Here is a 16,453-nt window from a genome sequence, read left to right on the forward strand (position 1 = left end):
TAGATATCCATATATTTAAATGGACCTTGTTGGAGCATACGTAATCCTAAAATGTAGCATCGTACTACAGATGGCGTATACCGCGCCATTCGTAGTATTTTTTAGGACGCGCTGTTAAGACAGCAGGTGGGGGTTGGTCTGTGTTCTGTCGGAGCTGCCTGCAACGCGCTGATGAGATCCAAAAAGATCGAAATTGCGAACCGCGTCTGTCAGTTTCGACAGAATACAGACCACTTCAAATTATTTTATTAAATGAGTAATGATTGACAATAAAGATCGAAAACCAGACTACGATGATTTTCAACATCAATCTGTAAAATATGCTTCCATATCTGTAAAATTAATGTCTTTTTTTTTATTTTTAAAATGATGAATTTGTCTGACACGTAATTACCAAAAAAAAAAAAAATTCTATTTGAAAATGGTATTCCTTTTGCAGCGGTATTCGAAATCATTTCAAGGATAATGAGCCTCTGTGGAGAAAAATGTTTGATAGTCCAGAACCTCATAATTATCCTCTACCAGCCCCATGGCAAGAAAAGCTTTCACAGTTTCAAAGAATGTTAGTATTGAGGTGCATACGCTCCGACAAAATGGTTCCTTCAGTACAGAACTTTGTGGAAGGTATTTTACATTAATTCTCCGTCGCTGTAATGACAAAAATGCGCTTTATTTTAAAGAAAACTTGGGGAAACAGTTTGTGGAACCTCCTCCGTTTGATTTGGCTTCATCTTATGCTGATTCTCACAGTTGTATTCCACTGATTTTTGTCCTAACACCTGGAGCTGATCCAACTGTCGTTTTGCTTAAATTTGCCGACGATCAAGGATATGGTTTGAATCGACTGTTTTCATTATCTCTCGGTCAAGGACAAGGGCCGATTGCAGTGAAACTTATTGAGGACGGAATGAAGAATGGGTATTGGATCGTACTTCAAAATTGTCACTTGGCAAAAAGTTTCATGCCAACTTTGGAAAGGGTAATCACTTTTATAGTGAAGATAATACGAGTTTTAATCGTAGAATATAACAATAAAAATTATGTTCCGCCCAAAATATTTGGTTCCTGACAACTTAAATTCGTAAATAAATCAGGCGTTTTCGCAAGAATAACTAACTACTACAAAAAGACCGCTTAAACATGACATATTTTTAAAGGCATTTTACGCCAATTACTGAAGTTAGATTTCGAGGTCATAATTTGAGGTGTAAATGTTTCAACGACAAAGGAAATATTAAACTCGTCATCATAAGCTTGTCAGTCCTAAGACTTATTGGACACACACCTCCATCCTGAGCTAACCTTCGCATTTCCCTATAACTAGAACAACCCACATTCTTAACTATTTGTGAACAGTAATCTAATCTAAGGTCTACCTCTACTCCTCTTAACTCCTGCTTCTGCCTCTAATATGTCTCTGACTAGACCTTCATGCCTGAGAAGGTGTCCTACCAACCTACCTCGTCTATTTTTTATTGACTTCCTGTGTTCTCCTTTTCTTTCTAAAACCTCTGCATTTCTAACCTTCTCTATCTACGGTATTCTCATCATTCGCCTCTAACACCACATTTAGAAAGCTTCTAACCTTTTCTTTTCCGCCGCGCCCACCATCCATGGTTTGCACCCATATAGCGCCCCGCGAATTACTAAATTAACCGTTCGCTAGCATAGAAGTGACTTCTTTTTATTGAAGGCGACTCAACCATGCTCTATCCTCTGCTTTATATCCTTACTATTCCTACTGCCCTACTTATCTGAGTTCCTAGATACCAAAAAACAACCACTCCTAATTTCTCGTCTCCTATCTTTCTATTCGCTCTTTGCCTACTTTTTCTTCCCTTGCATAACAGTAGTTTTATTTATTTTCATACAATACTGTTTTATCAATACCGCATCCATTTTATTTAAAGCTATCTCTAACTCCTCTTTGCTAGGTACTAAAACTGCTATATCATCTGCAAATCTAAGCATACTAATCTATTGCCCCTTTACATCTATCCCTACAGTTGTACTGTCTTTAATGATGTTGATCGCGGCTTTGATGTATAGATTAAAAAGTAGCAGTGACAGTGTGCAACCCCGTCTGACTCCCTTCTAATATTTACTTCTCTACGTTGCAGCTCCAGCTCTATCAAACTCTTCTATGTTTATAACTCTTCCATACATTTTTAAGTATATTTAACATCTTATCCCATTTAACATTGTCAAAAGCTTTTTCTAAATCTACAAATCCTATGTACGCGCTCTTTTAGAATGTTCATGAAGTAAATATTGAGAGAGGATCTAAAAAAAATGATTATCTAAAATATAAATTAAGTAATTTGTTGGCGGAGAGCATTATTTTATTGTTAATCTAATTATTTAAGATTGCCCGTTTGTTTACTATCAAAGGTCCTTTAAGACTCGACTGTTATAGAATGGATGCTAATATTTGCTACATATTTTAGATCTGTGAAGCTCTTGTACCTGACAGTACTCATCCTGATTTTCGTCTTTGGTTAACTTCTTATCCTGCCGAACATTTCCCAGTCTCTGTTTTACAAAATGGTGTAAAAATGACCAACGAGCCTCCAAAAGGACTACGAGCTAATATAATCAGGTCGTACTTAAGCGATCCTATATCTGACTCAGAATGGTTTGAAAATTGTAAACAAGGACCTGCGTTTAAGAAATTACTCTACGGCCTGTGTTTCTTTCACGCACTAATACAGGAAAGAAGAAAATTTGGGCCCCTGGGTTGGAATATTCCTTATGAATTCAACGAAACTGATTTGCGAATAAGCGTCATGCAACTTCAAATGTTTCTCAACGAATACAGCGTAATTATACCCATATATCTGGGCGGGTTTCTAATAATTGTTATTGCACATTTTTCAGGACGTTCAATTCGTTGCTTTGAGATATTTAACAGGAGAATGTAACTACGGTGGTAGAGTGACTGACGATTGGGATCGCAGAACACTTAACACTATTTTAAGAAGATTTTATTGTAAAGAACTTGTTGAACAGTCCGAGTATGCTTTTGATCCCACTGGTAAGAGACAATCTCTATGTTCCAACCCTTGCTCTGTTTTATTGCACTATTGTACTTTATTTCCGTAAAATCGATGACTAGAATAATGGCCATAGTGAACTGTTTAGGTCACTCTATACGAACAGAAATACATTAAGATTTTTTTAGGACAATATTATTGTCCTGATTCGGAGGATTATGATTTCTTCGTTAAATACACAAGATCTTTACCATTGCTCACCCATCCCGAAGTATTTGGAATGCATGCAAACGCAGATATAATGAAGGATCAATTCGAAACGAACTTGCTGTTTACAAGTACTTTGCTTACTCAGGTAATTATTTGTTTAATTTTTTTCATCAAAGTGATATATGTATGTATACGTTTGTATTAAATTTTATATATTATTATACTTTTGCTACAATTAAGGACCGACTGGTAAGTAAATACATATATGTATTATATATAAAAAGAAACAAATAGAATATCATAGGAGGCTGTGATGGCAATGAAACAAATGAAGTAAAGATTCGCCCCTAATTTTATTGCAACAGAACTGTTAAGGCATTTGAATTAAATATGCCCTTAATAGTTTTCTTGCAGCTATTGGGTAGGGTAACTTGTTTCGACCCTGAGAAAACATGTTTGAACTACTAAATTCTTCATAAACTTGGTTGGAATGTGCTATTAAATTCGAAGATTTAGGTACTAATATACAACCAAAGTATTTAAAACAGATAATGTATGCTACAAAAGCATTTTGTTGATTGTTCACAATAATTATTTCACCACATCGTGCTTTTTCTTCAGATTAATTTCAGTATTAAACTTGAATGAGAAGAAGCCGATGAAATAAATATTGTCTAGAATTGCAATAAAATGCGTTTGTAGCAAGCATGAAGTTTGTGTTTCTCTGCTATTATAAAGGAATTGCATAGAAGATTGAAATTATACAAACTGTTTAAATTCCTGCATTATAATAAATTTACTGATGACGAACAATAACGTCATATTTTTGTTATTAATATATAAGAAAGTAATGAGTATAAAACTGCTCTTGTAGTACACTAAGCCTAACTGATGAACATTGTAACTTCTTGTAACTAAAGTTTAAGAAAAACATCTTTGTATACGTATACATAACACGTATGTATCACGTAAGGAAAAATTCTATTTAATGCTCTTCACAATTCTATTACACGCATTTCAAAAGTATGGAATATCGATAGTTGATAACGATTATGTTATAAGACAGACGCGGCTTCTATCCCATACAATGACGGAACTGATGTGATAGACAGCGACCAAATCGATAACAAGATACGAGATTCAGTGGTATATCGTCTCACAAATAAATGTTTTCTTTATCGCTGTTTTTACCATTTTTTCATAAATTTTCATTCGTCAAAATGTCTTGAGCGTTTGCAATTTGTAGAACTAGTTACGCTTAAAAATGTACCTAATAACAGTCCTTGCTAATTATCAAGTTCATTAGATGTAAGAAAAGTTAACAAAACCACAATACAATCAATGACTTCGCGAAATATCGATTCTTCCCGTAATTCATCCAGATGTATCAAACTTATTGATTTGCAAAACTATAGATTTCTCTGGAATATTAAGATTTTCAAAAGAAAACGCAAACCTGCCCATCACAACTCCTGTAGAATTACCATCAGGATAATAGCATTCCTTAAAATTGCTTTTATTGATTGCACCAATGAGCACCTAATTTTATAAAGTCACAAGAAGTTAATTTTAACATAATTTAGTTTTGTAAAACTGGGGGGTAAATTTTAACTTTCTGTACGGTATGTTAAATGTCCTCCACACGTGTATATCCTTTAATGAAACCAAAACAGGGAAAAACAGTTGTTACGTTAACGACAACGTGTGGAAATTGATTAGTGCACGTGTTAATTTCATTAATTTAAAATCGATTATTGTTTTAATTCCAAGTATTTAATTAAGTACTTACTTCTTCCTCTGCATCCAAGGATCTTTACGAATTTCAAGTAAGTTAATAGTACCGTATTTAATACATTTGTAATACGTATTTAATTACTATTTTTATATTTATTGCAACTTCGTTACATGGGAATAAAGAAACTAAGGGTATGTGTATTTTTCTACATATAAAATTTACAATAGAACAAAAGTTTTTAATTTATGTACTATACAACGTAATCCATGTAGAATTCATACCTAATGGGATTGTCTAGATCATAATTTGATATTTTATAGACATTTACAGGGTGAACTTTTTCTTGAGGCAATAAAATGATCGGATTTGATCGTTATTTAGGAAATAATTTTAGGCAAAAGTTTACTGCTTTCAGAGAAATCAGTTGATGACTCGATATTTGAAGACAAGCCAATTTTTTAGTGGCAATACACTTTTTAGCAACAACAGAAAATACAGGAGATTTTATAATAGGAGATACCATTTGAAATCGATTTACTCTTAGTTTTTCAATCGATATATTCATGGGCAAATTAACTACAGATTTCCAATTATCAAATTTCCTACCGTTCGCATTGTTGAGACCAAAAATATGATTCGAATTATAAGTGTTCTTGAAGATTAAACTCAAGATCATATTCGAAGTCACTAAGTGATTGCCTAAAACTTTTTCCGAAATAATCAGGACCAATCCTGAGATAGTATATTGCCCAAAGATACAAGACATTCTAAAATTCATATTTTATATTTTAAACTACTAGGATTCAACTTCATCTGAAAGTGCAGCTAAATCTCCGGAAGACGTTATTTATGATGTATCTACCGACATATTGGCAAAACTACCCAAAAACTTCGATATTGATGAGGCAATGAGAAAATATCCCACGATCTACCATCAAAGCATGAACACGGTACTTGTGCAAGAAATGCACAGATTCAATCGATTACTTAGCACCGTCAGGGATAGTCTGATAAACATTAAGAAAGCTATTAAAGGTATGATGACAATAATTTGTCAAATATTTAATAATAAATAATAGAAAATAGCTTTAATTAAGTATATTTTATTTATTTACTCCGTAGCCACTAAGACACAAATGATGAAAATGTGATAAATATTTAATATCGCTTATATTTCGCAAACTATAGGTAATTATCATGAGAATCAGACATACGTCTTTCAAATAATCTCTATAGGACCTCATTTTTAATTTTGTTCTGTTTTGCAACCTTTACAATACGAATTTCGCAAAATCCGCCCCTGCAATAGTCAGAATATGTTTCATTCATCTAAATTGACCCAATGGTTTTGGCTGTGCATTGCTCCTCAGTCAGTCCCTCAGGACCAACTTCTTTTTATACTTACAGAGATAGAATAAAATACTAGGTAACAAAAAAGATTTTAACTGAGGATAATGCCCAAAAAATATCTAAAACTTTGTATCTGGAATTTTGGCATTTAGTGAGTTTTACTTCCACATTACTTTATTTGTTTCTCTTATATTATGTATCTTCGATATTATATATCCTTCGTAAATAATAACTTAAAACCTGTCATTCATAACTGGGGAGTTATATACTTATAATCACTTATTTGTTTCTTCTTTGGTAAATCGCCTAAAAATGACAGCAAGGATAAATAAACATAAAATAAACAAGTGGTTTTTATTTTTCTTTTATCAGGGTTAATCGTCATGTCTGTAGACCTAGAGGAAGTTTTGGTGAGCATGCTGAGGGGAAAAATTCCAGGAAAGTGGGCAAAAACTTCATATCCTTCGATGAAACCGTTAGGGAGTTATGTAAACGATTTTTTAGCAAGGCTGGCATTTTTACAAGTAATTTACAACTAATTAGTATTAAATATGTTTATGTACCCATGTCTTTATATACTTATTTCCTCGAATTAACTTTTCGATTTATAGAAATGGTTCGATGAAGGACCACCCCCTACATTTTGGCTATCAGGATTCTTTTTCACTCAAGCTTTTTTAACTGGAGCGCAACAAAACTTTGCAAGGAAATATACAATTGCAATAGACTTATTGACATTTGACTACGAGGTACTCAATCTTTTTAAAATTACAGCAAACCAATAATAATTAAACATATATCTGTCCTAAGGGATGTAGTATAAAGCAGGACCTTCGTCCTTATCTTTTATTTTCACAGGTTATGAAAGCTCCTACCTTTACGCAACCACCCGTAGATGGTGTTTACGTTTATGGATTATTTTTAGAAGGAGCCAGATGGGGTATGAATACCATGAGACTAGAAGAATCCTACCCCAAAGTTTTATACGACACTGTTCCAATTGTAGGTCATTTACTAAATCCTTTTGCATAACATTTGGTCCTGTTTTCGTAAACAATTAATTTATTTTACCATTTACAGCATTATGTACAATTCCATCCATTTAAATGAAAGAATTGATATGCACATTTGTTTTAGCTCTTATTTATACCAATCGAAAGGTCCGAGCTGGTTATCCGAAAGACATACGACTGTCCGGTGTATAAAACGTCAGAACGAAGAGGAGTCCTTTCGACCACAGGTCATTCGACAAATTTTGTTATCCCTATTCGTATGCCCACAGAAAAACCCCCGGAACATTGGATTTTACGTGGAGTTGCTATGCTTTGTCAACTGTCGCAATAAAAATGTGTTGTAAAGGTTCCAGCATGCACTGTAATAATACTCTGCAAAGTACTTGCATAATAAAAATTATCAATACGTTACGTTTTATTGTTTTCCGATATTGAAACATATCCTCAAATGATTCTTAACAACATATGAAGAATATGAAAAGTTAAAAAGNGAGTTAAAGATAGCTTTAAATAAAATGGAAGCGGTATTGACAAAACAGTACTGTATGAAAATAAATAACAGTAAAACAAAAATACTGGTATGCAAGGGAAGAAATAGTATAGTAAAATGTCAGATAAATCAGGACGGAAGGAGTAGTAGGGTTATAAAGCAGAGGATAGCGTAGGGTCGAGTCGCCTTCAATAAAAAGAAGTCACTTCTATGCTCGCGAACGATAAATCTAGAAATTCGAAAAAGTTTGTAAAAGGTTTATGTTTAGAAAGAATAGGAGAACAGAGATCTTGCAACAATTAAGAAACTTGAAAATTTTACTATTTCTACGGCAAATATAGTCATATACAATCGAAAATTGTAATCTTTGCGTTGTGGTAAAAATTTAGTTTTCTCCGAGTAGGCATACGGTCCATGCGTCCATATAGTCTTGAAACTAAAGACTTCATAAGGATGATGATGCTGACTGAATAATATAAAATTCAATCTTTTTAAGAATAAAATCAATACAATCTCATTACTTTATTTGCATTGTTTCAAATGTAGTTAATTAAATCTACTCTCGTCAAGGAAATTAATATTAGCTGAAATATCACTGTTAATTATTTTTTAAGCGTATTATATAAAAACCCAATACGCATTATGGTTGCCATGAATTCCTGTTATTGACATAATTCCAATTCGTTTCTATAGTAGAGGTAAACAAAGTGATAATGTCAGAAATACTTGTATTTTCTTGATAAAAATGTTAATTAATGCTTATAGGACATAAGCTTTAATTGTACCATATTTTCAGAAATTACATTTTACTTCTGTAATTATTATAATTATCCAGGTAAGGTGCACTTTAATTTACAATTATTATTGCACGCTCCGCGTTAAATTTCGGTCATTTTAGAAACATGTCGCAATCATCAAAGCACAAAAAAGAAAGACAAAGACTTATAAATAACATTTTGGAGAAACGAGCGTTCATAGATAACAGAGACACGAAAGTAAAAGTACCACGGCTCATAACACCTTATGATTACGGTCAAAGAAGTGAAGATTTGTTTAAATTACCAGAGGAATTTAGCAAATCGCCATTAGAGAAGGAAAAGAAAAAGAAACGCCGCGTACAAAAGAAGCCTTCCTATTCGCAAATGCGAAAGGAAAAGGAAACATTTCACAAACGGATAGTTGAACTAATGACAAGCGATGCCGATCAAATGGACGTTGACTTAGATGATGTTCCAATAACAAATGAAAAAGATTTGCTTAGATATTGTTACTATATTAATTACGGTGTCGATACTATTCATGTATCTCCCCTTGATGATGCAGTTTTGAGACAGGTTTATTAAATATTTTCTTATAAATATGCATATATGCTATAGACAATACGCTTAAATAACAGTCAAGCATACGTAATGACTGTAAATTATGTGAATTGACAAAAATGTATTACTTTATCTAGATATTTTTCAAAATAGTTAATTGGAGTTAGTAAAAGTAATAAACATAGTACGCCAAACAAACTTAAAATTACTTTGCAAAAGTACAGAAATAAAAAAGAAACTAGGGCGATAATAATTTAACTTGCCAAACAGTTTATGGTTGCTCTATTTTTTTTTCATTTTTATTTAGTTTGCTATGTAATCGTTCTCCTTTTTAACATCATTCGGCTTTTTATTATATTTGTGTCTCTTTCTTAACCTTCTTATCCACCCCTGCAATATAAAATATCNAAGCGGTATTGACAAAACAGTACTGTATGAAAATAAATAACAGTAAAACAAAAATACTGGTATGCAAGGGAAGAAATAGTATAGTAAAATGTCAGATAAATCAGGACGGAAGGAGTAGTAGGGTTATAAAGCAGAGGTCACTTCTATGCTCGCGAACGATAAATCTAGAAATTCGAAAAAGTTTGTAAAAGGTTTATGTTTAGAAAGAATAGGAGAACAGAGATCTCTATGGAAGCCAATAAAAAATAGACAGGATAGATTTGTAGGACACCTTCTCAAACATGAAGTTCTAGTCAGAGACATATAAAAGCAGAAACAGGAGTTCGGAGGAGTAGGTCTAGATTAGATTACTGTTCGCAAATAGTTAAGGACGTGGGTTATTCTAGTGTTAGCGAAATGCGAAGATTAGCTCAGGGTAGGAAATAGTGGAGGTGCGTGCCCAACCAGTCTTAGGACTGAAGACCTTATGATAATGGTGATATAAGTAACAATTAGCTCTTTATTTAACCCTACCATCTGATTTCCTTATAAAAAGTTTTCATTTCATGAAATTTTTAATGATAAATTATCCCTGCTGAATGAGTTATCCCCTTGAAACATTCTATTTTCAGAAAAGTGCGTCTTATAAATATGACAGAAATTAAAAACAACATTGGGTCCTTTTACCTAAAGAAATTTCAGAAAATGGTTCAGAAACAATTAGAAACAGCTAACACAATCCTGCTAGAAGATTATTTTAAGACAGTCGTTGACATATTCATTCTCGCTCATAGGAGAAAACAACTGGTCGATTCAAGAAATTTGAAGCAGTTGAAAAAATTTTATGACTGTGTTGCTTCGTTGATGACGTATCAGCTACAGACACTTTGCTTAAAATCGCTTTATGATTACCATCAGTACATTACAGATATAAAAGTAAGAAATTTACCCCGTAGTATCTGCGGTTTCTGTGTTATATTATTGTTGTTTGCTGTAGTATTCCAATAACGGTTTTAAAATCTTCCTGAAGAGGAAAGTCCTTGTCGTTCCAACAGAGGAAGAAGAAGAAGCAGGCGAAGAAACAATTGCTGAAAGTGAATATACGGAAGAGGAGGAAAAACAAGAAGAAGAACAAAAGGCTGAAGAGGTCGAAGATGAAGAAACGATAAGTGAAATGAGAAACGAACTGGAATTAATTTTTGAACCATCTTTCGAGGAATTTTCCATCGAAATTATCAATCCCATTGATGCAATGATTGCTGCAGTCATGGTAGTACCCAGATTAGAAACATTGTTGTACTTGGATTACGAAGGACCTGCAGGAAGGCTCACAGTAGGAATCTCGATTTTTCTTTCTGTTATGTCTATCTACAGCACAAGAAATTTTTAGCCAGTTATTCTTAGTGAAATCGTAGACAATTATAAGAATGATATTTATAATATGCTACAAGAACAACGACTTGGTCCAGAAGACAGGGCTCATGACTTTGACCGTTACCTTCATTTACTTAATGGCGAGGTACGTTCCCCAATGTCATCTAAAAAGCATCCACAACACTCCTTGTATTTTAATTTAATTAATTATATTCAAATTTATTTAGCAATTGCGATGTTACACTAGAAGTAATATAACGATTCCTACTAACAGTTTTCATACAAATAGAAGAAATGAACAGCAAACCTTTAAAGGGTAATCCTTTTTCTAAGCAGGTGTTGTAAGTTGAACGTAGTTGTCTTTTATTGCATACTAGTGACCCGCCCCAGCTTCGCACGGGTGCAATACTGATACAAAATATACTTTTGTTTTGTTTAGATTATTATCGAAAAGGGGAAATCTTCAAAAGATACCCCCTGAACATACTAAATATACTACAGAATGTCTTTATATACAACATTCACAGCTTTTTTTGTCATTAGACAATACAAACCGGCCTCCCGGCCTGTACCGCCGCAACTGCTATGTCCCTGCATTTTAAATCTGTAATATCTTCGAAAATATTCATTTAAATTACATACTGTAAAGAGCCATATTGATCTATATTAAATGCACAATGTATTTAAGGTACTTAATTGGATCAGAATTAATGCTGTATTGCCTACAATCGCTTCGTAAATAAGTCAGTAAAAAATAAAGGATAAAAATGGTTATTGTGGGTTATCCCTAAGAGATAGACATATACCATCGCGGACTTTTTTGTAGACCCTTTTAAGATGTACAATATTGTAGTACATTATTTTGATCTGTCTCGTAGGGTTCAGCCAGCGTTGACAATGTAAGCGCAAAAAATGTGTTTATTTACGACATCACATAGAAACCTCTAAAGATATCAGTGTTTTCCTACTATATACATGTATTATACATATAAACCTTCCTCTTGAATCACTATATCTTGTAAAAAAAACCGCATCAAAGTCCGTTATGTAGTTTTAAAGATTTAAGCATACATAGGGACAGACAGCGGGAAAGCGACCTTGTTTTATACTATGTAGTGATAAATAGTAATATATTTGAAGCCTCAATCAATCAATTTTAATGGCAAAATAATTGATCATTTTCCGACACAAAAGAAAAAACGAATCGATCTTTCCTATAAGCAGACTCAATAATTATGACTGAAAATTGATCTCGAAATTAGGCTTTACTGTGATCTACGTGTTTTGTTTAATTTGGTCTCTTATTTATACGACCCACGAACCGTCACTGCTTTAATTATTCTTCGTGGATAAACTAATGCGAAAGAGCATCTAACTAAGAAATGACTTCCTATCCTATAATCTCAAACTTCACGTTATATATTAATCTTTCACATCCTCTCCATAAAGATCTTAGAAGTCTGCGAATCTCAGCAGCGTCTTTATTTAAGTTCTTAGCATCAAGTCTAGTTTATCTATTTAAATGATCCTGTTTTCTTCGGCCCAGAGCAAGGATTACCTTTTATGTTATGCTGTGCTGTAAGAAATTTCTATCAATTAATGAGGAACTAACAGTACAATTGAATTACTTTCGGTTCAACCGCCATAAAATATTTCTACGTATCTAGGCTGAAAGTGAAGTTCTGGTCTTTCTGTCTGAGGAACATACTATTGAAGAATACGTCGAACAAATTACCATGTACAAAAATCTTGGCGAAAGTATACCAATAGATTTAGAATATGTAATTACAGTTGGCATGTACGAAATGCATAGAGAAGAACTGATACAAAATTTCGTTGATGCCGCTGAGCAACTTAAGCTTCAGTTTATTAATCGGCTTGTATCGGATTATCAAAAAATATGCAAAACGTGAGTTAATATGTAAAAATGCAAAAAGAATAGTGCTTTTTGCAATTTTGAGAAACTTATGCTTTTAGATTGGGAGATACGTATAGAAAAATATCTGACAAGTTACTTACAGTTCCGGAAGGTACGCATCCTTTGATGGATTTGATTGCGTACGTGAATCGTGTGGAAGAATTTGATATACCCCAGATGGAAGACACATTAAGAGAAATTATGAGATATATTCTCATACTGTGCAACTTTTGGCCCCTAACCCCCCAAGAAATAAAACAGAACAGTTACACATTTGCATGGTAATATCAGATAATCTTCTACCTATTATAAATTTAATTATAAATAAACAAAAAAATTTGTGTGTACTACAAGGTTTATTTAATACCAGGTACCGTATGATCCCGAAGAAAATAGAAGAAAGTAGAGAAATGATTGACCGCAAAACTGAAGAATTTAAAGAAAATCTCGCAGTTCGCATAGAGAAGTTTATTGAAGATCTTGAAATTTACGCAAAATTGGTAGACGAGCTGCAATATAATGGAGATATCGAAGACTTGGACAAATATTACAAGAAAGCCCAGAAATTGGACGAAAAGTATGGAATCCTGCTATTTATTTACAGAACTTTTTTGAAATCAACACATAAACAATAAAAATGGACGTATGTGTCTGTATGTTTCTCCAGTTTTGTGGGCTTGTGGGTCGACTACATGCCACCAAACACCTGTTTAGAATAAGTGAAAATGCACTATAGTTCGAATGTTCAAAATTGGTATAATCCGCACTAAATTTGTCGCATTTACTTTCTTTTTCCAACTTACTAATTAGGCTCCAGCGGGAGCTGACAGAATGCCTACTTTTATTCACGACAGACGTTGTAGAGAATATCGTAGGATTAGAAATGTCAGGTAGGAATCGCAACGGACACTAATAAAGAAAAAAGAAGAACAATACACCAATTAATGTGTAATAGAAAGAGATACAGACAAGCAAAATTTGTGCATGTTGCCAGCATCGGACTTTAAAGAAAGTTGGATATTCTAAGGAAATTGTCAAAGTAGAAACAAGAAAGAAGATACGTCATTCTCAGAGATGATTTATTACAGACTTTGCCAAATTTGATCGTCCCAACTATAGAATGATTTTAATTTTTTTTAGCATCTACAACAGTCTAGAATTCTAAAAAAAAATGCCTGGGATTGTTTAAGTGAATTGATCTGAATGATTCGAGGAGGATGTATCCGTGAATGGTGGGATGGGTTCTGACAGTGTATTAGGATATTTTATATGTATTTCTACCAATGTCCTAAAAAATGTTTGGAATCTCGTATAATGTTCAAAAGTTGTCAATTTTGAAGTGTGTTAGCGATCCGACCATCGGTCACCAAACACTAGTTTAGTATAAGTGAAAATGTACAGTGGTGGATAATTTTAGGGGTATTTTTCTTATATTTCGATCAGTGTTCTGAAAACTGTGTGGTTTTCAATAATATTAGAGATTTCTCCAATCTGCTGTTTATTTGGATTTGCGAATCGTCCACCAAAAACCCGTTTAGAATAAGTGAAAATGTAAACCCAACGAAGCGGGTTGCCAACAGCTAATTGAAAATAAATAAATAAAGAATATATTGAATCGATTTACACGGTTCTTAACAACATTAATTAATTTTAGATTGGTGCATGCCATTGTCTTGATAGATGAATTTAATGCAGAAGAAAGAGCTTATGGTTTCGAAGAAACCCAGTACCCATTGAGGAAGAAAACCCATGACAAATTAACTCCTTTTAAAAAGTTATACGATAATGCCGTCGATTACATGGAAAATCGCAACAAATGGTTAAATTCCAAGGTGGGAACGTATGACCCCGATGAAATAGAAACTGAAGTCACCACTTATTACAGAAATGTTTACAAACTAGAGAAAAGTTTCTCTGACAAGCCCGCAACATGCGAATTGGCAGGAACGGTATAGAAACATTGAAAAGACCAAATATATTATATTCCAATAATTTATATTATACCATTTAATTTATACAGGTCCGAGAAGAAATTGAAGATTTTAAGGAAAATCTGCCGATTATTCACACTTTAGGAAATCCTGGATTAAAAGAGAGACATTGGGAAATGATTTCTGAAATTGTAGGCTTCCCTATAGTACCTGATGAGGAACTAACACTAGCTAAAGTAATCGATTACGGTTTACATGATTTCATTGAAAAGTTTGAGTCAATATCTGAGGCTGCTTCCAAAGAAAACAATCTCGAAAAGAATATTAAAAAAATGAAAGCAGAATGGGAAGATGTAGCATTCACAGCTTTGGAATACAAGTAAGCATTCAACTTATAAGTATTTTGATAAATTTGATAAACAATTTAATTTAACTAGAGATACTGGCACTTACGTTATATCTGCAATTGACGACATCCAAGTGCAACTAGATGATCATATAATTAAGGCGCAAACGATGAAGAATTCCCCGTACATCAAACCATTTGAAGCTGAAATTTTGTAAGATAATAATGTAACTAATATATAAATGAGTTTCAAATATTTGCTTTGTAGAGACTGGGAACGCAGGCTGCATTTACTTCAGGTAATTATCGACGAGTGGTTAAAAGTTCAGAGCACGTGGATGTATTTGGAGCCAATTTTCTCTTCACCAGATATTCAACAGCAAATGCCAGAAGAGGGTCGAAAATTTACTGCCATGGATAAGGTAATATTTAGGAACATTGCACGAACATAGTACTAAACATATACATACATATTTTATGAATCCCATCAGAAACGTAATAGTTGACACTTATTCTCGACACCATTTGCTCTAGATTTGGAGAGAATTAATGAAAACCGTTTACACTGAACCAAAAGTTTTGGTGGTTGTGGAAATAGACAAAATGGTTGAAAGATTAGTCAAATGTAATGGCTTGCTCGACGCAGTGCAGCGTGGTTTAAACAATTACTTGGAAGTAAAACGACTATACTTCCCTCGGTTCTTCTTCTTGTCAAATGACGAACTATTAGAAATTCTATCCGAAACCAAGGACCCCACAAGGTAATTTGCAGTGCACAGAGTAAAGGAAAGTATAAGAAAAATTCAATAAATACCAGCGGAAAGTAGTAATTCCCGTAACTATTTTATTTCAATGCAAAAATTATTTCAACTCCTACCATTTCTTTCTTTGTTTAAAAAATGTTTCGTTGTTTGTAGAGTCCAGCCTCATTTGAAGAAATGCTTCGAAGGGATAGCTAAACTAACATTTACAGCTGATATGGATGTAACACATATGAAATCATCTGAAGGAGAGATTGTACCACTTGTGGATGTCATTCAAACTGCATTGGCAAGAGGACAAGTTGAAAAATGGCTGGTAGAATTGGAAATAGATATGAAGAAGTCTGTTCACAAAATGGTTGCCATGGCAATTGCCGATTATACTAAGAAACCTCGTGATGTCTGGGTCCTCGTATGGCCTGGTCAAACGGTACGAACCAAAATTAATCGTAGGAAAATTTTCCATTAAATTCAATGGGAATCAATGGAAAATTTGAAAATTCCATTCAAAACCATTTGGCATAAATGGAAAAATAATTGTTTCCATTAATATTTACATAGGAGAAATTTCCATTGATTTTCAATGGGAACCAATGCAAAATTTATAAATTCTATTTAAAACCATT

General features: G+C 33.5%; 2 protein-coding genes across 2 annotated transcripts; both read left to right on the forward strand.

Annotated features, from left to right (window-relative positions):
* Positions 1 to 439: 439 nt before the first annotated feature.
* Positions 440 to 7,647, forward strand: LOC108743584 (dynein heavy chain 7, axonemal-like; the record flags this gene model as incomplete). Its single annotated transcript, XM_025978280.1, has 10 exons — positions 440 to 624; positions 681 to 979; positions 2,448 to 2,819; positions 2,878 to 3,034; positions 3,182 to 3,348; positions 5,739 to 5,973; positions 6,661 to 6,812; positions 6,900 to 7,037; positions 7,147 to 7,290; positions 7,426 to 7,647. Coding segments are annotated over 10 exons (2,056 nt in total), but the record flags the coding sequence as incomplete, so codon positions are not given.
* Positions 7,648 to 10,132: 2,485 nt separating this feature from the next.
* On the forward strand, positions 10,133 to 16,276 carry LOC108743585 (dynein heavy chain 7, axonemal-like; the record flags this gene model as incomplete). Its single annotated transcript, XM_025978279.1, has 12 exons — positions 10,133 to 10,433; positions 10,495 to 10,830; positions 10,888 to 11,016; positions 12,539 to 12,780; positions 12,849 to 13,070; positions 13,160 to 13,366; positions 14,444 to 14,738; positions 14,810 to 15,099; positions 15,158 to 15,280; positions 15,335 to 15,488; positions 15,601 to 15,827; positions 15,984 to 16,276. Coding segments are annotated over exons 1-12 (2,803 nt in total), but the record flags the coding sequence as incomplete, so codon positions are not given.
* Between the last annotated feature and the right edge of the window lie 177 nt (positions 16,277 to 16,453).

Source organism: Agrilus planipennis, unplaced genomic scaffold, assembly GCF_000699045.2.
Source record: "Agrilus planipennis isolate EAB-ADULT unplaced genomic scaffold, Apla_2.0 scaffold613, whole genome shotgun sequence".
Classification (NCBI taxonomy): Eukaryota; Metazoa; Arthropoda; class Insecta; order Coleoptera; family Buprestidae; genus Agrilus; species Agrilus planipennis.